The sequence below is a fragment of the Manacus candei genome, unplaced genomic scaffold (assembly GCF_025592945.1).
Source record: "Manacus candei isolate 608988 ecotype Guabito, Panama unplaced genomic scaffold, ASM2559294v1 h1tg000023l, whole genome shotgun sequence".
Classification (NCBI taxonomy): domain Eukaryota; kingdom Metazoa; phylum Chordata; class Aves; order Passeriformes; family Pipridae; genus Manacus; species Manacus candei.
This window is the reverse complement of record NW_026138071.1, coordinates 15,392,872-15,417,224: the sequence shown is the minus strand read 5'-3', so window position 1 is coordinate 15,417,224 and position 24,353 is coordinate 15,392,872. Positions and strand designations below refer to the sequence as shown.

Below are 24,353 nucleotides of genomic sequence, written 5' to 3'. Positions count from 1 at the left end.
ACCAGGATTTACTCACTCTCCTTTATCTCCCAACTCGGATAGGTTTAAAAGCTGCACAAAGATCTGCTGGGATCCTGATGACCTGCTAATCTGGGTCCCAACAATGTGTGGGCCCTTATGTCCTCTCCTGCCCTTTGTTCCAGGCACTCCCATTCATTCTCCATTCATCCCAGTCTTAACATTTCTACTACAACTCTGTGTAACAAGTGGAGGAACACAGGGAGGAACTGGAGGTGGGGGGAGGAGAGCAAGTGTAGGAGAAATCATGGGAGCATGACATGGACAGCATAAATCTGTCAGAAGCCTGGCTGATCCCTAAATGAATTATTTTTTCAGGTCATTCTCAAGTTCATCCTTTTCACAGATGTTTGTCTTCCTAACAGTTTTTAGTAAAATCGTGGAAAGTTCTCAGTGACTTTCACTCACCATTTTGAGAGTGTGGGTATGTCTTATATCTAATCACATACGTGCACCTCCCATGTCCACAACGTTCTTCTTTCCAGGTACCTTTAGGGTGGATGTGATTCTGCAACCAGTGGTTGATGCAACTACCCTTTGAATTGCAATTTCCTCCAATTTGATCCAAACATCTCAATAGCCACTTCTTTCTTTCTGCATTCTTTCATCCGTTGTGGTGCCATTCAGTCAGTCAAATTTTATTCGATTTTTTTTGCTGAGGTTTTGGCAGTAGTGGCAGAGAGCTTCTTTTGGTTTGTTTTTCTGTTGGAGGTTCCAAGGTACATTATATGCTGAATTACTAGTAGTGCCTATGCAATCCCAATGACCCTTCACACTTTATTTATGCCTTTGAGCTTTTTAAATCAGGGGCACCTGGCTGGAAACAAAGTGAAGTGGCTGCCTGAGTGTTTTCACAAATAAAAGTAATGTGTCTGGTGCTTCAGCTAAATCCTCACCACTTCCTCCCAGAGTATTTAGCACAAGGGTGTTCAGCAGGCTTTGGCTTTGTTAAACACCTGCTCAGAAAATCTGCTGACTACTGGAGGCCACAGGAGCACAGCAGCCCCTTAACGTTTGCTTTTGAAAGTGCTGGTCTAACACCAGCACAGCAGTTGTGATTCTCTGTGAGAAAGTGCTCTAAATGCAAATTTTAATCAATGCCATTTCCTCATAGATCAGTCCCTCTAGCTTCCTGATTATGAGCACCAGCTCTGAATTGTCATTATACTTCTTGTGTTGATATCCAGATTGAAAGTGGTATCTTCCTGTGCTGCACAGGAAAGGATTATCATTTTGCTGCTCTATGAGGGATCTGAGCATACAACATGAAGCTGATTAGCACACCTTCCTCTCTCCTGTGCACAAGGTTCCACCACTGCAGCTTTCCTACTTTAAAGATACTTATTTTTTATTCTTCTTTTAAAACAACCCAAATAAACAAAAACTACATGATGCTTGTGCAGTACTCTCATGTACAGCTATTTTTAAGAAATGCCAAAATGAAAGTTGAGCCAACATTGGCCTTATTTTATTACACAGTTGTTTCCCTTTATTCCTGTGCAAATATTTTTGCAGCCTCCTGAAAAACTAAAAACCTCTAGATCAATAAAAAGAAAGTGACTTTTCACTGGTATGGCTTACAGGCACCTAAGCTTTCAATACTACTGTTAAATAATTTCCCTCTCTAGGAAAAAATATGTGAGTTTTGTTGGCAAGTAAGTGCATGTTCTGTTTTCTATGTAGCTAGAATCGAAAAATAAAGTATAATTCCTAGATTATAATTATTTGGAAAATAACTTCATGCATCCTGTTTCCATTACCAATAAACAGAGCTGCTTTATTGATTTAATTTGTAAAAATAATCTTATAGGTGGTTTAGTTTCCTTATGATTGGATGTAACCTTGTTACACCTCTTTTATATATATATATATAAGCAATTTATTATTGCTGGTGTTTATTGTTAATATAATAATAAAAATGAGAATATGATTATATTAAAAATTAAAATCCTTTTACTGCAACAAATGGTAAACGTTTTGCACGTTTTAGAAATTTTGGTTTTGATTCCTTAAATGGAGAGTTTTAAGACTCTCGCAAAGCAAAGAGAAATATCTATCCTTTTGCATTTAAATCTGAAATTAGAAATGCAGATTGTATTTTTAAAAGACTGTATAGTGGCTCAGGACTCAGGGTACTGTAGTTTATTAAGGACTTTTGGAGGCATGTTCTGCCAGGGAAGCCTAAAAATGTAATTGAAAAAATGCATGGCAACCACTGATAAAAATAAGGATATTAATGAATATGCAGTATAGAAAAACTTGAAATCTATTTAAGGGGAGGGAAATTTTGAAGCATAATGTGGATTAAATCCAAATACAATGTTTTATTTACCAACTACAACAACAGAAAGACATTAGGGTTTTGTTTGTTTTCTGCTTAGCTTTGCTGCTGATTAACTGCTGCAAATGTTGAAAATTGCATATCTGTGTCCTAGTCCCTGGGAGAAGCAAAGAAATGATGTGCATTTTCAATTATGATCTGAGATGGATCCTGTACACTGGCTCTGGGCAGTAAACTGCCTTTGGTAAGAGCAGCTTGGGTCTGGACTCTAACATATGCTTTGCAGAACAGAGATATCCAAAACCAGGTTTGTCAGTTTGACTCATCTTTCATGCAGCTAAAGGCTCACTGTGCTACTCCAGGAGACTTCCGGTAATTAGAAATCTGATTTTAAATCACTCATATACTTATATGGTTTATAGGTGATCTAAAGTCCAGACCTCAGTTCTGCCAGTGGAACTACAGAAATGTGTGAAATGAACAGGGCTACTAGTCAATAGTTGGCCACCTATACAGACCTGATTACAAGATTTTCACTCCAGTGCAAAAAACATGTCTAATTCTGCTGACATTTTACTGAAATAAGCAACTTCATAGATGTAAGTAGTCACCTTGAAATGAGAGCAGTAACTGTACTGATGAGGCTTAGCAGGAGTGGAACAAGAATTATTAAAAGGCTTGTCTTGTCTTCCCATTCTATAAAAAATTGTTTCATTTCCTACATTGGGTTGAAAATTAAAAAGAATAAGGGAAGGAGTTGTACATAACTGCCTCGGAAATGTCTGTGCAACTTACAAATTCTGGTTGATGTCAAAACATTTCTGTATTACTAAATATCACAGTGTAGGTGTAACCTGTACATGCTGCCAGAGGCTGACGTGCTCAAAAACTGGAATATTGGAGTGCTCCTGAACTTTGCTGTTGTACTCAGTGGGAAGGCCCTTGAAGAATGGTACAGCAGCACCTTAGAAAACCTGGGTTACACAAATTTGTTGGACAACAGCAGAACGTTTAAAGAGAAGGATTGATACCAGAAAAGCCAAAATGGACTGACTGAGTAGCCTGAGGGAAGGGCACGTGTGACTTAACAGGAGGGCATTATTTTTTAACTCAAGGTGGAGTTTGATGAACACTTCCTTCAGTGAAAGTGCTGGATAAACCAACATTGCAGAGAGGGAAAGAAGATGCGTTTGATTTTAGTCATTTCTCCAGCCTGGCTCACTGTGTAGCTGCACAGAACTTAAAAAACCCTAGCTCCAGATGGCCATCTCCTTAGGTATAAACACTGCTTTCTCTTCCAGCTCAAAATGCAATTTTGTAAAACCTGAAAAGTAATTAGAACCACCACAGTTTTTCTGAAAGATGCAAGCACATGATACTGCAAGTAGTTATTCCTTTTCTGTAGAGTCTGAGAACAAACAGGGCAGCTTGAATAGCTCACTGCAAAAGGATCTACAAACCACACAGATCAACTGGCCAGATTTGATGGGTAGGTATAGACAGGGTGTTGTGATAGTTGTGAGTCAGCCGCTGCATACCCTGCACTGGACTGTGGGAAGGAATTCACCTAACTCCTGCCTCTCTGAAGCTAAACCAGTTAAATACTAAGAAAGAACTGAACTTTAGCTCTTAATGCTGAAAAGTTAAGGAGATTTAGAAACCTTTATGACCATCACAAGATACTATTGAAGCAATAAGGTACTCATCAATATTTATTGCAGTATAAGAAGTCAACTTGTATACAATCAAAATGATTAATACTAAATTTCTTACCTAATGCAAGTACAGAAATGTTTTCTCCCCCTGCCGTGCCCTGAAAGTGGAGTTGCACAGATGTATCTGAGCTGCTTCTGACTGTGCTCCCTGTGATTCCTTTCCTCTTATCCATGTATATTTGATAAACTTCCTTACAGTTTGTAATGCTGAAAGTTTAATTCATAGTACATTGGATTTTCAACCTGATCACTGGTACAGTGAATATGAGGAGTTTTAACAATGTTTTCTTTAGAAAGGATCATTTACTGAATTAAAATTTACTATGAGTCTCTAAGGGAAGGGGGTTTTATCTTTTCTTTTACATATAAAAATGTAAATTTATATGTTTTGTAAAATTTTGTTATGTATAGTAACTCAGTGCATGATAACATTCTTCAACAATATTTGTTTTTTATGAAAGGTTTTCAGTATTACCTTATTAAGTAAAAATTGTTGCACGATTTTGTTCATCGCTGCCCTATTTTTTCTGTCTCTCAGTATGAGCTGTTCTGAAATTATGTTCATGTACTAGAATACAAAGTGCCAACTACCTAATTTAGTACTCAGCAGTTACATCCAAATTTCAGTTATTGTATAACACCAAATACTGTAAAGATGAAAAGCTCAAGAAATCCTTGCCTCAGACTAGAAAATTGTCAGCACTTTGGATTAGACAGTATTATTCAAATTCCATTTAAATAGTACTTTATTCTCAAGGTGGTCTGAATGACTTTAACAACCTATTTGTAATGTCTGTGACCTCCATGAATAAGATAAGTATTGCAGCCTGATTGCCCAGGACTTCTGATGCATGTGTTCAGAAAAGATATAGGAAGAGGTTTATAAACTAATTGTGAACTATGCAAAACAACAACAAAACAAGGACCAATAGAGTGGGATTTTAAAACACCTCTGTGGATTAGAAACATGTCGCTTGATTTGGCTCACAGGGCTTTTGGATGTATTTGAAAATCCTGGCCATTCTGTCAGATATTTTAGAAATATTTTACATTAAGGATAAACATAATTGATTATACTTGAGACTGCTCTTTCAAATTGCATTAAAGTAAAGCTTTAGATAAGTTTAGATAAGCCAGTGAGAACTAAACTCCACACATTCCAAGATGTTTTACTTTTTAATTATAGTTACAGATGTAATTATTTTTTTTTTGAAAAATAGTTGGGTTTTTAGCAATGACATTCTCTCTGCCTTGAAGAGGATTTCTGACTTAGGGTGAACATGGAATGCTGAGTAACTGAACACCATATGACATTGAATCTTTATAACTTAATCTCTCTTCTGTGCAAAAGGATACAATGTAAAGCTTCTAAATGCTTAATGAACCTATAAACTATGAAGTCAGGTAGTTTTAAGGACATCCATAGACTAGCAGATACAGCGAAGAATTTTAACCAGCTTAGCCACTCACTCCTAAAAATGGCTTTTTTTCTGAGAGTGAAGAGGTCTGCTCTTATTGCCTCTAAAAATAGCTCATATTTCTTATCCTCTTTCAATTCACTGTTGCTAACAATGATTGTGATTAGCGTTAGTATGTACCCTTGAAGCAAGCTGCTGTTTGTAAAGTTGGAAATCCAAGCTATATGAAGAGGAATCTATACAGAGAATGTATTTAAAATCTGTAACTGACCAGTTCCTGTTAACATAGAAAGATTTGCTATTTATTCTTACATAGCTAAATATTAAGGGGTGTTGTGATGAAGCTCCTCAGAGTAAGGAGTTTCTCCCAGCTCCTGTTGTCCACGGCCTGCTACATAATTTTATTAGCTCCTTTTCTGCTGATAGTTGAGTTTCAAATTCCAACAAGCATGGATCTTCAAATATGGTTGCAGCAGAACATTAGGTGCTTTGTACAGGAGTCATTCAAAATGTCACTGACTATCAGCTCTTTCTCTGTTACTTCTATAGTTAGCATTTCAGAGTCATGTCTTTTCAGAGCTGTTATGCCTCATATCATAACTAGTATGGTGAGTACAGCTGTTCCTTTTCTTCAGCAAACGCCATGGCAGTAATCCCTGATCAGATTGAGCCACCAGGCAACACAGTATGGCTGTAGACATCCCACCAAACCTGTTCAGTGGCATGGCACAAGCACCTACCATGACTGGGAAAGCGGTTCTCATCTCCTTCCCCTGCAGCCAAAAACATGACCTGAGACATGGCCATGTCCACTGTGCTGTTGTGTACCTTCTGAGTGAAGCTATAGATTCAAGATCCATGCCTTTGTTAGTGCACATAAGACTCAAGCCAGACCCTGTAGACCAATTTCCTGTGCTAAAAGGAAGGCATTCTCCCTGTATCAAAGAGGCTCAGGGTCTATTGCCAGCCAGAAACCATTTCTCCTTCACAAGAAGAAATAAATTTGTGAGGAAACCATTTTCATGTGTAAGAAACCTGAGCAGCAAGATACTGACCACAGATAGCTTTGCTTCCTATTAAACATTTCTCAGGGAACGTAGCCTTTAGGCTTCTATTTTATTTTATACAAGAAAGACCAGTTATGAAGATTGTATTTTGCAGAAAATAAAAAATAATTAAACAAAGTAATAAAAGTCACTGCAGATTTTGCTGTGGGACATATAATTTAACAGCTTCTAGTACTTGGAAGGCTATAATGAAATCAGGGTATGCTTTATTGTTTCTACCTGAACACTAAAAAGCATATGAAAAAAAAAATGCCCCAGACTCTTTAGAATCTTGTAAAGTTTCATACTGCTGTCTCTCATTACAGGCATGTCACTCATACAATAACTTTATAAAACAAAGACTTTTTTAAAAATAATTTACTGAAGAACTTCAAAATTATTGCCAAGCTATTTAAAAGCTTGTTTTACACACCAATTGGTAAGTATGGAGTGAAACATAGATTATTCCAAACCTGCTAGGTGCTGCCTACTCAGTGCTGGGCTTTCAGCTTGTGCTTGTCATTAAATGCAATCTCATGGGTTTGTGTTATTTGGGACTCGAGTTTCCAATTATTTTAAGAGCGCAATTTAAGGCTTTGTTGTAATTGTTTCAGAAGAAACAATCACTCTTCAGTTCAGGATTAAAACCTATTATTTGTGTTTAGAAGGACATTTCAAATCTTGATGCTAGTAGCAGGTGAATGTGCCTTACCTTCAGAAGCCAGTGAATGGTAGGGCACACACTGAATTCTGTAGCAGATCTTTTGTTTGTTTCTGTGGTGTTTTGAATGTGCACTGAATGCTTATATTTTTCTGTCACTTTCACTTCCCAAACCTTCTGATACTATTTATCAACATAGAAGGGACTTTTTTCACTGTTTTGCCAATATGAATCTGTCTGTATGACAAACACATAAAGTTTTAAAGTAGTACATGCCTCTGCTGCTTACCTGTGAATATGATGGTGCCATCTTATTATGATCATAAACCTGCACATAAAAAACAATCTACAGTTTTTATTTAGAATTCTTTGCTGCCAGCCTACACTAGTTCCACTGCATATAGTTATTTGCTTATTTTCTGTATATGCCATTTATGAATTGGATAGTTCTGCAAGTTACATCTTAGGCAATACATCGGATATTGTTGGCTCACGCTAATTTAACTGCTCACATTCATTTTACTTGTATCATTTTACATGCTACAAGTAAAAAAAAAAATTGCCTATCTGTTGCATGGAGATGTGGAAGCAAATAGCAAGCAAGGCAGCAAAGTAAATCACTCCAGGTGGAGGGTTTCCAGCCTGCCTGGTGCAAGGCTGTGCCCGGCAGCATCTCCCTGTGCCCAGTGGCAAGTGGAGCAAGAGCGAAGGTGTGTAGCAGGGCCATGGGGTTGCGCAGGAGGGCCACTGTCACAACTGGTGGCACCTGAGGTCAGTGTCACCAGTGCCACCATGAGTTGGGGTCCACTAGAAGTTATATGGGTGTTTTGTTTGTTTTTCTTTGAAGGCTGATTTTTCTAGAAGTCCAGCAACTGAAGCTGGAAGCAGTAACTGTGGTAAGAGCGCTGCTCTGCCTGTAACAAAGGCTCTGTTGTGCTGGCACACAGCACAGCTCCCAAAGCTCAGGATGTTTTCAGCCTATTTACTTTCATTTGTATTTGAGCAAATCTGGCATGTCTGCTGGGGAATAATAGCATGTATTAAAGTCCATTTCAATCAAATGGATCCTTGATACAAAAATGTACTGTGATTTGTTCCTACTGGCAGTTTGCATGGAAAAGGCAATTAACTACAACTCTGAACTGATGGTATGACCTTAAACAAAATTAATCATGTCAGATTCTGTCCTGGAAAAGCATTCAGCAGAGTATAGACGGAAAAGGAAAGTCAGAAAACTTGATGCAACATCTTGATACTTAAACTAGCACATCTCCAGCTAAAGTACAATTGAGAGTGACTTTTGGGTCACTCTGTTTTATGGAAGCCACTGCAAGAGTTCTGCCCCTCCTGTCTGTAGGAGGAGTTTCGTTCAGTCATTGAGAAGACATTCCAGTTGTGACTGGAAACACAGAGAAGTAGGATTTATGTCCTTATGGCCTGAATCTCCCTCTCCTCCCTCCCCTTTCCTCCCCTCCCCCAAAAGTAACCATGAGAACATTTACTAAGATGAATGAGTTCGTGAGTACTGAAGATTTTGAGATCCACAAGCCAAAACAAAAGCACCCAACATAAATAGGCACATTTTCCTTTATCGTATAGGCTATGTGATAGGTATGGTACACGGAATGTAATATCTGTACTAGGGAGGGTCTTAGAAGTGTGAAATAACAAAAGAAAAACTCAAGCATGACAATCAGCCATAGTTTTCCCTTTGTTGATTTTAGTCTTGGTCCTTTTAAAGATTAGAGATATATATGTCAGTGAGTCCCACTGAGTTTTTACATGTGCTGGACATTGTTGCTGGGTATCAGAACACTTATCTAGTGTTCTGAAATAGTATTTGTCCTACACTCATAGATTACAAAGATACAGCCTGTGGGATCTCAAGTAAATACTGATGAGTAGTGAAAGCTTCTTTCTATTATCTTACCTTTGCCCCCATGTATGCAATAAGCATAAATGTAGAAGAATGACCTAAAAGTTATATCTAGCATATTCTTAAATCATTAGGGAATATGCTTAAAATATTGCTAAAATTTTCCACTTTATTAAAAGTAAAAATCATTTTTTTTTTTGGTTCTCTACAGCAAATACTTTTGGTGGGAAGCTGATGAAGATCATTTATCCCTGTTTATCTCTACAGGTTGTTAAGGAAATCATTTTGCTCTTTCTCTTTTTTTGCTGCTGCTCTTTTAAATATTCTTCCAGGAAAGAAAGACCCAACAGAGAAGATATGTCTTCAAGGCTGGCAGGCCTTGGCTGATAGGCCTCATCTGGAAATTTTGATAACGATTCTTTAGCTCTTACATGTCCAGTGGGTGGTGTTGCTGAGAGAGGGACAGCTTTCTGAGTCAGCAGAGGCCAGGGATGAGGTCAGTACCACAGGCATGCCCTGATGGTGACGCTGAGGGCGATGGCTGCAGCAGATGTTGACTGGGCAGCCACCAGGAAAGGTGGTGAACAGAGGCATTTCTGCAAACTCCATTTTGAGGGAAGAAACAAAGCAGTTGCAGCCTCTGTGAGAGAGTTTTTATATCTGGAATGAGATTCAGTAAATTATATTCATTTGCTCTGGAAATAACAAGAGCAAGATTACAGTTAAAACAGAGTTTACAGAAGCCAACTTTTAAAAGATCCATTATGTAGCTTAACAATGATGTGTTCAGCAGGAGATTTAAGACTGACAGCAACCTGTCCTAGGGCAGTTAGGCTGAATGCAAGACAAGTGTCCTGGCCAGCTTTCTTCACAGAATTTCGTTCTGCATTTTTACTTGTATTATTTTAGTCTTGGCATGACAGAGTTTTAGAGTCCTTGTCCAGGAGCTGGGACAGAAAACGGATTATTAGTGACCATCGGAGGGGAAACAAAATATATGTCAGTGCCGAGCTGGACTCGACGATCCTTTTGTGGCCCTTCCAACTCTGGATATTCTGCGATTCCATGACTGCTGAAACACTGGTGGCCTCGCGGGTAGTCGACCCCTGCCTGAGGCACTATCAGCGGCCAGCGTTCACCTGTGAGCCCCTGGACTCGCTTTCAGCACGCACATGGATGTACCTCCACAGAGCAAAGCACGAGTACTCTTATCCTAGCAGGGCTGCCAGCGCTAAAAACTCCGCATCGGGCTGACTCCCGCTTGTCCTACGCCGAGTACTGACCGCGGCCCCTCCGTCAGCGACGGGCCCGGGCCGGGCGGTGCCGCGGCCTGCGGGGCGCAGCCCCGGTACGGGCGCATTGTGTGCCGGCGGGGCGGGGCTCCGGGCCGGCTCCGCGAGGGGCGGGCGGGCGGTACCGCGGCTCCGCGCCCGGGGCGGGGGCGGCGCTGGGCCGAGGGCAGTTAAGCGGGGGCGGGCCCGCCAGCACCCGGCGCTCACCGTCTCCTTGCCGACGGAGGAGGGGTCGGAGCCGCCCCCGTCCCCAGGGGCTGCCGCCGGGCGGGCGAGGCGGTGCGAAGCGGCCGAGGGCAGCCACCGCAGCCCGACTAGAGCGGGCGGGTCCAGGCTCCGCCCCACGTCCTCCCAGCCCGGGCACCCGCAGCGCCGCACCGGGTGAGTACCCGCGTCGGGAGGGGGCTCTGCCCTCGCCGCAGCCCCGCGCAGGGCAGCGCAGGCCCTGCGGCCTGGCCGCGCTTTGTTCCCGGGCGGCGGCGGTGGCGCCGCGGGGCGCTCCGCTCCGCTCTGCTTTGCTCCGCTCCGCCGGGCGGCGGCGGCTCCCAGCCCGCCCGGGGCTGCCGTGGCCCGGCCGTGCGGCAGGGCAGCCCCTCCCGCCCCGCCCGCTGCCCTTCGGCGGGTCCCGCCGGCTGCTCCCGTGCCGGGGGCACGGCAGGTCGGTGCGGCCCAGGGGAACCCGCGCAACAGGTTTGGGTATTGTTCGTGCCGCCGCTACATACGTGGCGGGGGGGCTCCCCAGGGGGGCTCCCGAGGGGCCGCCGCCGCCGGCGGAGCTTTTGCCTTTGTGCGGGCGCGGGAGGGCGGCGGCCCCTCTCGCCCGGCCCCGCCGCGGGTGTCACGGCAGGCTCGGGGGGAGGAGAGGGCTCCGTGCTCGGGGAGCACACCGGAGGGAGACGGGGGCGGGAGCCGGCTCTCGGCTCGCAGATCCGCTTGTCTGCAGTGGGATTTTCCCGGTGCGTGGCCACTGGTCAGTCCGGCGGCGGGCTGGGGGGAACGAGTCACGGCCGTGTCACCGCCGCGGCGGCGGGCGCTCCGGGGTTTCTGGAAGCGCTGCCTGGTCGGGAAGCTGATTCACTGCTGAAACCGTGGTTGCTCAGAGCCGTGGTTATCCTTGCTTTGATTTTTGACAGGTCTATTGTCTATCAGTTTTGCCATTTCTCCCCGTAATTGTAGTGTCCCTTGCTACTCCCGAGCAGAGCTTCTTAGCCAGGCAATTGTAGGAAGGCGATGCTCTAAAGCACCCTTTTTCTTAAAGAGTTTGAACGAGTGTATGGAAGCAAGAGTAGAGATAATTAGTGGAGAGTGGCTCTTTATTTTTTGTTTTGTAAGTTTTTTAATGAGCAGAATTGGTAAGACTTATGTAGATATGTATTAATAGATGCTTTTTTCCGTTCTCTCATCTTTCTTCATCCCAAAGGAAATGGGGACCAACATCCTCTCCATTTTTAGTATTGCAATGTCTGCATTGTCCTAACAATTAGATCTTGATTTTGTTCACACATTAAAATTCCCTATGATGAAGAAATACTGTGGGTTTTCCCCCTTTTTCTCCATTGTGTGACATCGCCTGCTAAGATTCAGTGTATAGTAAATAATGAATACTGTTATTACATGATAGGATTACTGATGGTGATTAATTTCTGTGCTAATAGGGGTTCTCCTTTTTCTGAATGTGAGCTTTTATAGTCCTAATGCTATTGTCTATACCAAGTAGAAACTTGATACGGAGAAAAGGGGTAAGGTGAACCACAGAATAGAATCAAAGCTTGGTTAGAGAGGCCTGCTGCTTGCTGGTGAGGTGCTGATTGTGCTTTGCTCTGTCAGGAAAAAAGCAACAAGGCAGAGCACTGGAACAGGCTGCCAAGGGATATTGTGGTGTCTCCTTCTCTGGAGATTTTCAAAACCTACCTGGACACCTTCCTGTGTAACCTACTGTCAGTGACCCAACCTGGGCAGGGAGTTTGGACTAGATGATCACCAGAAGTCCCTTCCAACCCTAATAATTCTGTGGTTGTGTGAAAACCTCCTGTCAAAACTAAGAGGAATTACAATGTGGTTTTTACTGATGGATTTTAGGATTTTGCACAATTCTTTGTCATAGATTGCTGCTTGAAGAATCCTGTAAAATCATCTCAAGCAACTGTTTTTCCTAATGTAGTATGCTAATAGATGATATTTTATTTGCAATTTAGTTGATCTGTAACATCGGTTTTGCTAGAAATACAAGTTAAGAAATAGAAATAGATGTATTTTTTAATTTCTTGTAAGAAAAAGTGGTGTGATGTCTCCTGGAGTTGTAGGCTATAATTCTAAATGGGCTGTGGATTCATATTTCTCGGTAAAGTTTGCGTAAACAGGAAAAGTGTACATAGTTTTGTTATTTTCTGTCAACACAATAAAGGAGTCAGGTGAAGTTCAGCTCAGTTTCAGTTGTCTGCTGCATGAGAGTGGTAGTAGGAAGGGGAACTGGAGAAACTTCTGGAAGAACTTTAATACAATGCTACATAGATGTCAAGAGTCCTTAGGAATAGAACATAGAGAGGAACACCTTTATTCTCCAGTTACTATGGTTGGGTGGGGAAATACAGAACACCTTCAATAGGTAGCTTCTGATAAAATAAGCAGAGCCTACCCTAGAAATAATGTTGCAGGATTTCCACTGTGTCTGTACTCAAGCTGTCTTGAGCACTTGCTATTGGTATTTTTGTTCCTGATCCATAGGTGTGTTCTCTTGCTTTCTCTCCATCTTCTTGAGGCTGACTAGAAAACTTCCATTTTTTTTAAAATTTAAAACTTACTGTTAGCAGTCATTACAGTAATTTAACTGTTACTGTAAAACCAGTGAAGTGTGTTTGTCATCTTGGCTTCACCTGTTATACAGCATAGGCTAATTTTGACTTCTTGAGTGGTGTTGGTGGATTTCATTTGGTGGGTGGAATTTGATCAAAGTTTCATGCAAGTCTTAAAGCATTTGCTGAGGTTTAATGTTTGATACTTATATGTTAATTCTGCATCTTCTATTACAAATAGCGACTATTTAAATTTTTTTATTCAAGTTATAATTTGCCTTTTTAAATTTTATAACGGTGAGTAACTTTGTAGCAATACCTTCTTCCTCTTCACAAGAAAACCCACTAGCATTGTTGAATTTTCAGTTTAGCCTAAAACTCTGTGTAGGGTACCTCTGATTGAAAGCAGACTGCAAGGATTCTGGTTCTTGTTACTTTCCCGCTGCTTCCGGTGCTGCCTCAGGAGCATTGCCTGCTAATTGTAAACAATGTTGATGTCTACCATATGTTTTGGTAGGAAGTATTGGATTCCTGCTGTCCCACTAAACTCAAATGCCTAGCGTACAAGTATTTATGAATATATAATGGAAATGTTGACTCCCCTATCATGTAGCTCTGTAAGAAACCCTTGTTTTCAGCCTCCAAGGAAATAAAGTCTTAGATTGAGTATTAAAATCTAAAAATATAGTCAAATACTTTTTCATTTGAATTTGCAGAATCTGGGATCTGGAACTCAAACTTGTAACCCTAACAGACATTGCATTCCAGTACCAATGGTAAGTAAGATAAATCTCTTCCAAAAATGAGATCTCCACAATTTTCATTTCTTTGTATTTGGTCCTTATGAAGGTTTGACACTGGTGAATAGACTACATAGAACAATATTTTTGCAGTTGGTTTTGTAAAAACTTATTTAGGTTTTATCTCGTGCCTTCATTAATTTACTTGCTTTACTTTGTTTTCATTTTGTGACTTTTAAACAAATCTATAAAAGGCGCTATAATATAACTAAAGCTGGAGTTATGTTACATAGTTTGTGCAGCCCTCAGTGCAGCCTGTGTTACTGTGTCCTGTGTGGTGTTGGTGTCTCACAAAGAGAGGAGTGTCTGTAAATATATTAGAAGACGCTTAAGCATAAGACTGGAGATAAGTGAATTCTAATTTTAAGAGTGTTCTGTGGATGTGGGTAAGAGGAAGGAAAGAAGTTTTAAAAGCGTGGAGGTAATTGTTGCTGCTCTGATGGTGTTGATAAGCTTGTGTTGGAAGATACATGAGAGACTTGAGCACATTGATTGAGCACATACAAAAATGCATTGGCAAAGCTTTTTACTCTTAAGACTAAGAGTGAGAGATTTTTGAAGTAAGTAACTTTACAGCAGACTCTAAACAAGGAAGCAAGTTAAAATCAATCTGGAGTGTTATTTTCCTGTTTTCAGGTGAGAAGATGAACTGCTGCATTTTGGACAAGCTGAAGTTTGGAATGCTGAGACATAAAGAACCCATTAAGAAGGAAATTACAGTAGTTAAGAGGAGATGAAGGTATGACTTAGGGCTTTGCAGAATCAATGATTCAGGGGAGGTAGATGTAGTAGGCACATGAGAATTTAGAGCCAAGATAAACACCTGTGATGTTGGCAGAGTTGTATTTGAGATGTGCTCTTAGACAGGTATCATGAAGGATAAGTGTTGACCAGACCAAGTAAGGCCAAGAAAAATTGTGTTGAAAGACTAAGACAAATGAATTTGATATTAACTTGATGTTTTGTTCACTAAACAATGTCTGTGGCCGAACTTGAGAAAATAAATCCCATTCTTGAGGGAAAGGATCAGGATGGACACATAATGCATAGATGCCAAGGGTTGTCTACTTATTGGTGTTGGTAAAAGTTATGCTTTCTTTCTAATCAGTATACCTGCAATGCAGGTTGTCTGTTTTCTCTCTGCTGGCATTCTGTTTGCTAATTCTTTCATTTTGCATTCTAATTTGACCCTAGAAAATAGTGTAACTGAAAAGTGCATAAGTGTTGCATCTTTGCAGGATGCTGCAGGTAGCAGTTTAGAAAGCTTGATTTTACGTTCTCTGAAATGTGTGACCACTTATATGTTTATTTTTCAGTAGTGGAATCTTACATGTTTTATTTTGAAGGGATAGGAGAGAGGGAGAGGTGCTGTGGTTACCGCAGGTGGTTGCTGTGGCAAATTTGTGATTTGCAGTTGAAATGTTCAGAATTTTTATCCTGAGTAAAAAAACTGAAGACATTCGTCAAAGTGAAGGCAAGATTTATTTCTCTTGCACACACTAGTTCAAGGACAGCTCAGATAATGATTTTTGCTTTGTAAAGTAGTGAATTAATGTATTTCTGAAACATTTAAAAACTTAAAAATATGAACAAGATATTTATGTACCAGATCTGATATATTTCAATCTCTTGTACTTTCATGTTTGGTTAACATTAGCAAAATTCTGAAGTTATTTATTTATTCTTTATGAAGGAGTTTTTACTATTATCCTCAAAGTGTCTACTTTGTGCATTGAGGAGGAGGCAACACACAACTGTAATATATTTGATTTTTTGATACAGAGGAAATTGTGCAGGATGTTTCAAGGTCCATACAAAATCTTACTCTTGAGCTGGAAATATTTTGGTCATGTATCAAACCCGAAGTTTTAGAGATTTATAAATAGTCTTTTTATTAGTCCCTTGTTTGTTTTCTTCTTATTTTGTGTCAGTTTTCTCCACCTAAAGGAGGACTGCTTTTGTGTCTGCTACAATTTTGTCTACACCTTACTTGTCTTTTCAAAAAATAACTTATCCTTTCATACCCCTGCCACTCAAGATGGCTTTCAGTTTAGAGCAGCATTTCTCTTTGCTTCTGTTCGATTGAGTGTCACTATACTGAGCTGAGAAGTGACTCCCGTGGCCCCGAGCCACATGCACTTGTAGCCAATACCGAATACGTGTATTGTTATGAAGCTGTAGATTGTTTTCTTATGTAATTGTTATAAAAGGAACAAGAAGTTCTAATCTTGCACCCCAGAGGAAAGTGTGTTTTCATTTGCTCCAGACTGCCAGCAGTTGTACTCATCAGTACAGCTGTTTGACTTTGTCTTTTGACTTGGCTGCTTATGGCCTGGACTGTCCAGTCTCATTCCTCCTACTGCCTTAGTTCTTTTTATGAAGTACTGAAGGCAGAAGAGCTCTCTGATCTCTCGTCACAAACTGGTTTTGGACAGTTCCTTAAAGAACTGGTGATAAGATATTCGTTTTTGCAAGCTTTTAAGACTTGTTTATTTGTTTTGGTGGGGGTTTTTTGTTCGTTTGTTTGAATAGAGGGAGCTAGAAGAGGAGTATATAGTTGGATTTTACTGTTTGTTGCTTATTTTTCTTCCTCGCAACCTATGACTCAAAAACTATTTCTGTGGGATAATTTTCAATCTGTTTGATTTCTGTATTATTTCCACATGACTTTTGATTAAGTAAAATTTTAAGAGGTAAGCATAAGATTTTTTTTTTAATAGGTCTTAGGCAAGTGTGACAAAGAAGAGCAAATGTCTCAGCCATGCTTTGAACATAGCATTTCAATTGACCTATTGCTATGTAGAAAGTGGTGGAAGAAGCAGCCTCTCAAATTTCATAATTTTGTGTATTCTGTGGTAACTTGATAGTGTTAAATGAGTTGGGACTATACCAGATGACTACAGCTTCTGCTGGTTCGACTGCCTGTTGCAAGGGAGGGAGGGTAGATTGGTCTTCTGTTGCCTGTGTAACACCCTACAAGGGCAAGTGGTAGGATTCTGCTGGAAGGTAAATATGGTGTCTCTCGCTGTAAATATGACAGAAAAGGGAATATGGAGATGCATCCAAAACCTGTGACTTATTTTTCTCTACTATTCTAGATTAAAGAAGCCTAAAAGCTGCTGTAACTTAGCGGAGACCATGTGTGTTTGGCTTGGACCGAGGCTGGAAAGGGTAGAAAACTCTAGCAAGCTATCATTTTGTATGTCACCTGTTGTAGCATCATTATGAACGTCTGTGTGTATTTCTTTGGGGTGGAGCAAGCCTGCTCTCTGTGAACATGGCCTGTGAATCCAAGGAGGGCTCTTCTTTGAAGTGTGCTAATTGCTGCACAGTATCCTGTGGTTGACCTTGTTGTATGGAAAGACTGAGGTGTTGGTATTGTGTTTCACAGCTGTACACGCAGATGTTATTGTACATCCTTAGTTATATTTTTTTCTGTGCTTGGTACTCTTCCTTCTTTTCTCTCCCTCTGGCTTTTGCTTGAAGTCTGAGGAAAAGCTCTGCCATTCTGTGAAATGAATAGTTGACTGAGATCAAAGTTAAAACTCAGGTGCATGATGTCTTTCTTCTCAGATGGCATAACCTCTTACTCACCTGTTCTCCATTTGCTGGTTTGCTGTTCATTATATTGTTCATCACTTTTTTGTTGCTCATCTTTTTATTTCACTTCTCACAGAATGTTGAGGAGTTGAAAAAAGGGTGGGAAACAAATATGAAGGATGGGTTAAATAGAGGAAGTAGTTAACAGACAGCTCTTCCAAATTCTATTGTTAATTATAATTAAAAGACAAAGCCTGTTATGAGGTAAGACTCAAACCTTCAGGTGAAAATGGAGCAGAAGAACTGGAATTTTTCCAAGCTTAAATTTGGCATGGCCGTGCCAATGTGCTTTTGGATCATGACCTAGCACGCTGTTAACCCCACCTTTAACCCAAATCAGAGCACATTTTCAATCTGTCCATTCAACTGCCGTAGCAAGTTACTGAGTTACACTAACTGTGTATGTGTAATGGAAATGACATTGTGTGGTTGCATTTTGCTTTAAACTAGCTTACATACTCATGAAATCTACTGAGTCTATGGTTTTTATTTTCTTAATACTTTAGTGTGAATTAGCAGGTTATAGAAGATCAGGAATATTTTCATTGTGTACAACTTCAAAATCAGACATAAAACTCAAGTATGCTTTTTTATGGATAGTTTTTATAGATAGTAAAAAAAATACAAAAGTGGTTGAAAAAGCAATAAGTTTAATTTGATCTTCCCTGAATATCTGGAGTTACCTTTTCTCCTGAGGTCTTAAAGGGCTCTAATGTTAAATATTTATTACTGCTGTTTGTAATATGTTAAAGTCAAACACTACATTTGAGTACATAAGCTGATATTCATCTGTCGTGTTTTATTATTATTTTGAAACTGTCCAGCTGAGTAGATCAGTTTCATGTGCTTTTTAATTGAAGACAGCATTAACTAATGAATATTTACAGCCTTTTCCTATTTTTTGGGGCAGGTTTGTTTTTTCTTAAGTTACCCTGGGACATCAGCCCTGGAGACACCTTTGTTTGTGTTTTCTCTTAGTGCAACTTAACTGTGGGAGAGGTGACATCCTTTAATGTAATTTTACAGGAAGGTGAAATAATGATCTACATAGGTAATTGTGATATTTAGCTTTCTCTGTCTTTCACACCTGGGTTTTATTTCTGTGTGGGACAGGTGAACTTGTTTTAAGCTGATCCAGCGAAAGAGTGGAGTAAGGCTTTGTGGGTTGAAGTTAGCATCTGGAAAAGCCTGCATGATGGCTTCAGAGAGTGAAGTTGTTAATTTTGAAGATCTGCAATTCAGAAGTTGATTTTAAAAGAAAAAGTGTTTTCATCCTGTATGATTTGAGGCTTTTTTTTCCCTCGTACTTCAGAATGTCTATTGTTATTTGTGCTATTGTTTGTGCCTGGACTTGCAAGCTGCTACAGTTTTGAATGTAGCTGCCCATCTGCTGCTCGGTTATTTATAGGCAGATTTGTGGAGCTCCTTCTAATCTCTCAAGTCTTCAAAAACATTAATGAATTAAACATCACAATACTCTTGTAAAAAGAGAATTAGATGGAGGGACTGAATGGAGACTAAAAAGGATAAATGACTTGCTGAAAGCCACATGTATATTTCATAGCAGAACAGCGAATAGAAACCAGATTTTTTTCCTTACTTTTAGTCCTGTGGTTAGCAGACCAGCTACACAGTTTTGTGTGATACATGATAAGGGAATGAAGAAAGTACTCGTTCTCTGAAACTTGCAAGAGATGCTCGTAAACAGTCTAACCCATTTAAAGACCTTGCACCATGTATTGAGAGTATTAAATGTTTCAGGTCTAATGAATATGAATAAACATGTTAATATTAATTCTCATTAAGCCTGAATTTGTTTTGATTATTTTTGATAAGTGGTATCCACTGGGCTGCTTAGAAAGAAAACACCTGTTACTTGCAGGGCAGCTTTTCTCTGACATCTTACTTCCAGCCATCCAGTCAATGGGAGTCTGTCAACTTGTCCCTCTGCCCTCTGTCTTTAATAAACTTTTAGAATGGTTTTAAACAGAGTCTGGACATTGGTTCTTATTTTTTTTAGTGAAACGACATTAAGGATGGGTAGCACAAAATGCCGGTGATATTGTTCATTCATCAGAAATTCTGCTCTTTTATGATAAGTTACTCATAGTTCTTATTGTGTGTGAATTTTGTGGATTTTTTTTTTTTTAATGAACTTCTGAAATTTTAGACTTCTTGGAGTAAAACAATGTACTTTACAGTCTTTCCAGGGCCTAGAAATGGCAGAGGATGCAGCCTACCAAGTTACAATTTGATTTCACATTGGAGTGCAGCCTGAAATATCGTTTGTCTTTTTACCTGTTCTGTAATTTTTTAAACTATTTGTTTACTGTTTTCCCAACCTCCCATCCCCTCAATATATACATTTTTCATCTAAATATTTAAGAGAATTTTCTCCATAAGTAGTATTAGTTTCTACTTGTCAAGGGGATTGGAAGAGTTTTCTGCTTCACTGGAACATCTTTCAGATATTTAGGTTTGAAATACAAATGTAAATTTAGTGTTGCCGCCTTTCTGTGGAAATTCTCAAAAGAATGAATGCGTTGTTGGGGACTGACATTACTATACTAATTAAAAAACCAGAAAGGTTAGGTAGTTCTAAACAAGTCCAGTGAGGTTCTTCAGTGTGTATGCAGGAAACATATTAAGTGAAAGAACTACAAGGTTTACAGTTTGGCATATGGCATTTCAGTTGGCAAAGTAGGCTGCAGGTGGGCAATTTCTGAAATTCAGCAAACAAATTTAACCTCTTTAATTTGTTTTGTATCTGTAAAATTCCAGGATATAAAAGTTGTCTTTGGAAGTGATAAAATGCAGCTTCTGAAGAATTTCACTTTGCTCAATTGAAATCTGTTTTCTTCAGTGCTTGTTTTTCTTCTGTAGCTTTTTTCTATTTAATGAGTCCAAATGGATTTTTTATTAATGAATAGACACTGAATCTGTTTCTTTCAGCTAAACAGTGGTACAGCTTTGAGCAGCAAATCGTTCTTTCCTCATGCTAAATTGAGAGCTTGATGGACAGTTTTAAGAGCCTGTCATTTTGTCTTTCTCCAAACAAATCAAAGTCTTTACATGTTATTTGTAGGTCTAAATACACTTGGATCTGCTTTTAAGCAGTGTACCTTTTGGTAGCTCCCAGTGGAAAGTAGATGCCAGCTGTCTTGAAATTGTTTCACTTTCCAACATTAAAAAAAGACATTTTGTTTAATTCATCCTGAGATTATCTGGAGTGTTAAAGGATGCTCAACTTGTTTTTTAAACATGAAGATTTTTTTTCTGGTATGTTCTGATAGCCTGCTCTGATGAGTTTTCTTCTAGATGAATCCCAATGGAGCTTTCACAGAAGAGAGGTAATTGTAAAATTTAAGAGTTTCTGGAACAAAGGCCCGGTGTTTGGACTGATCAGCAATTGTTGTAATTGCTCTGACTCACCTCCCTCCGCTCTGAACAGAATGGTTCATTTGGTTCCAGGAAATACTGAATAAAAGAACTATTTTGATCCATGGACAGTGCCACTGCTGTGGCAGAAAGCCAGGCAGTGCTTTCACATTAAACAAATAGGTCTTTTCAGAACCGCAGAGAAACATCTCCCCAGAGTCAGTAAGTTGATGCAAACTTTTGTTCATATGAGAAAGTATGAAGATAAAGTGTGTGTAGGTTTGAACTTTACTCCTTGATTATAATAAAGAGGCATTTGTAATAATTTTTAAATATAACTTGGGGAGGAGAGGGAAAAATCATTCAGGTACACTTTCCACATCTAAAAAAATAAAAATAAAAAAAAGTCCTACCAAAGTTTAATAGCTTACACTGAGTGGTTTGAGAGACTGAGTAATTCTTGAATTTTGTGATTTATGCAACAAATAACATACAAATTTTTGTTCAAAGCATAAAGATAGCTTTAATAGGATGCTTTTCTGAGTAATTGTTTGAAGTGCAGGCTGTCTTGGGACTCAGTTTCCTGAAAGAACTGAAATTTGTTTGTTTCCTTCTGTAACATTTCAAATGTGAATTTATATAATTGGCAAAAATGACAAATATGGAGATTTTGAGATAAGAGATTGGAGTGAATATTGTGACACATTACACATTGGAACAGGTAGAGACAGTAAAAAGTTGTTGAAATGGTTTTTTTCTGTTTTATAGTAATATAATAATAATTCTTTTTTTTTGTTTGTAATGAAGCTCATTGTTTTAACATGAAAATGAATAACTATTCTGTTTTATCTCAGGCTCTCTATTTGGATTTCTCTGAGTTTGTTGGGGTTTTTTTTCTCCTAGATCATTTATAGTTTTGATTCAGTTAACTTCCCCCATGCCAGGAAAAAACGTTCTATTTGTGTGCATGAATGCTGAAGTATCCAGATGGAGAACTCCAGGTTGCAGTCTGAAGCCCTGTGTCTGGAATGAAAGAAAAAAAAAAAAACTTGGTCTGTTTTTTATTTTGACTGGATACTGGTGCATGTCTTGCAATTGTATTTTTGTGCAGAATTAGGTTTTTTAATTAAATGGATTGATTTGTGCAAGTGTGAACTCAAAGTTACAAGCAGACGCCAGTTGCTACTTCGTGTAGGCTGGAAGAGGAGGTTGCAGTTCAAGCATCCTGTGGGTTTGTCAATGAAACACAGGAGCTTAATCACAGTAAATTGCTGTTCACAATGCAATAAAAATGGCATGAGGGTAGGAAGGAGGCAAAAGGAGCAGAAGCATTTCCAGGTATAGGTTAAACATGGTTATTGAGGCTGTTGGATGCTTTTCTTCAAATGAAGACCTGCTAATGTCAAGATAATGGCAGTGTCCTGACATACATGTAGCATAACATATTTAGAGAATTACTATATTCTTGGTAATATGAGAGAGACTGTGCAAAAGTGCAGTCTTGTTTGCACTTATTTTACATCTGAATGAGCAAACAGATGATCTACCTGTAAATTAATTGCAGTTTAATAAGATTGGGAAATGGGACTTCTGTATAAATTATCTCGGTGTCCTTGGTTGAGATTCTGCATTGGTTTCTGTGGTTGGATTCTTTGTTCCCCCCCAGTGAGGAGAAAGAAATGTTTAACTGATTATTAGCATGGATAAAGGCATATGATAATGTTTTTTCTTAAGTTTTTACAATACTTTGGATTTTGGTTACAATGTTCTGTGCTTCCTTCAGAAAAGTACAAAAGTGTTGTGTCCAGTGCTCACTGTAGTGAAACACTGCATTTGATTTCCCATCCTTGACAACTTTTAACTTCTTGTGTTTCAGAGCTGTGAAAATTATCTGAAGTAGAATGGAAGCTTCGGTAATATTACCCATTCTGAAGAAGAAATTGGCTTTTCTTTCAGGTATGATTTCAGTTTTCCTCAACTGGTTCCTCCCTGCATAATTTGGATGGTATATTTAAATTGGTTATTTGTATTTAGTGGAAATATATTGTCGGTTAGTGCTTTGTCACATTTCAAAAGAATCTCTGAAACTTTTAATCTAGTAGCCAAGCTATTGCTGTTGGCATTTAGGACTTGGTTTTGCTGTAGCCTGTAACTCAACCCAAAAAGTTGTTGACAAGAAGTCAGTCCATATATAAAAGAGTGATAATATAGCAAACATCCAAAAATAATGCTTTCTGGGTTTTTTTAATGTGGTTTTAGAAATATGGAGTGAATATTTTCAGGATTTTCTTTAGAAAATTTTTCCTTTGTTTTGACCTATCTTTTCTCCAACACAGAAACAGGTGGAAACAGAATTAGCCATGCATTGCAACAGTTTGATTATTCCCAAGTAGTTAATTCAGGAAAGTAATTATGCACTGTAATTATCCTTGTATTTATTAAAACTTCTTGAATCTTAGTTTGAAGATAACTTTCTTCTCCCCATGCCAATAAAAAAAAGGAAGGGAATACTTGAAATGATGAATGATATTCTCTGCTGTCTGGTTTCACTGCTGTCATAGATAGCTGTGTTTGTTCTTGGTGTTTGATGGTCTTATTTAGTGTAGGTAGGTAACTTGCAGAACACTTGTCAACTTCACAAATTGAAGTGTTGCCTTAAATGTTTTTCTGGTTTAGTTTATTTTAGTTTATTTTTTTAATTAGTCTAGTTTAACCAGCTCCAGTCACTTAAGAAGTGAAACCTGTTCTTTTTGTTGATAGAATGTTTTGCTTTGAATTTGCCTGCTGTTCCCAGCAATTGCAAATTAAACAATTCCTGTTTAAAAACAAATAAGCAAACCCCTAAAACTCAATTCACATTAAAGCCTGGGACAGTGGGGAGTTTCTTCCACAGGAACAGCAGATGTGTAGTATGGTGGCTGTTCAGTATTCTACTGCAAGGGGAAGTTTTCACTAACTAGAGTGCATTTTCAATTTGCAATTAAATCTGCCTGATCCATTTTGAAATACAAACATTCTTAGTGGAAAGTAATATTATTGAGTGCATTTTAAATATTAGGAACCTTTCTGAACCTACATGTTTCTAAGTAGGTTTGACCTTTTTGGAATTGGTTGGTATTAATGGATGCTTTAATGTAATGAATGGTAAAGATTCATGCACTAGGTTTTTTTTTAGTGTTCCTCAGTGTAAGTAAAGGAACTTGACAGAGAAATCAGTTCATCATGTCTCTTTAAATCAATTTTACTCCATATAGTTTCATAAGTAAAAACATACTAAGGATTAAAAACGTAGCATCACAAAAATAATATTTTAGGAAGGCATACTGCAGTGCTTATATGCTGAAATCCCTTGGCATTTTTTGAGGTAAGTTGGTACAAATAATATTGATCCTGCCTTTTTCTGGAAGCAAAACAGTGGTTTCTAATGGAGCAGTGTCTCCTCAGATTTAGAATCCGTGGCTGTGTAGGTTTCTTGC

At 39.1% G+C, this 24,353-nt stretch overlaps 1 protein-coding gene across 6 annotated transcripts in view; it reads left to right on the top strand.

The window, feature by feature from the left end:
• The first annotated feature begins 10,516 nt into the window (after positions 1-10,516).
• The window catches only part of SESTD1 (SEC14 and spectrin domain containing 1), a 55,194-nt gene continuing 41,357 nt past the window's right edge, over positions 10,517-24,353 (top strand). Inside the window, exons 1-5 of one of the 6 annotated variants that reach the window (XM_051787294.1) lie at positions 10,520-10,688; positions 13,816-13,875; positions 14,536-14,638; positions 16,998-17,098; positions 22,754-22,833. In XM_051787294.1, the coding sequence (XP_051643254.1) occupies positions 22,779-22,833 (55 nt within the window). In that variant the 5' untranslated portion in view covers positions 10,520-10,688; positions 13,816-13,875; positions 14,536-14,638; positions 16,998-17,098; positions 22,754-22,778. Of the gene's footprint in view, positions 10,689-10,942; positions 10,966-13,815; positions 13,876-14,535; positions 14,639-16,997; positions 17,099-22,753; positions 22,834-24,353 lie in introns of those variants that run through there. The other 5 variants (XM_051787297.1, XM_051787292.1, XM_051787293.1 and 2 more) reach the window with 5 other exon arrangements.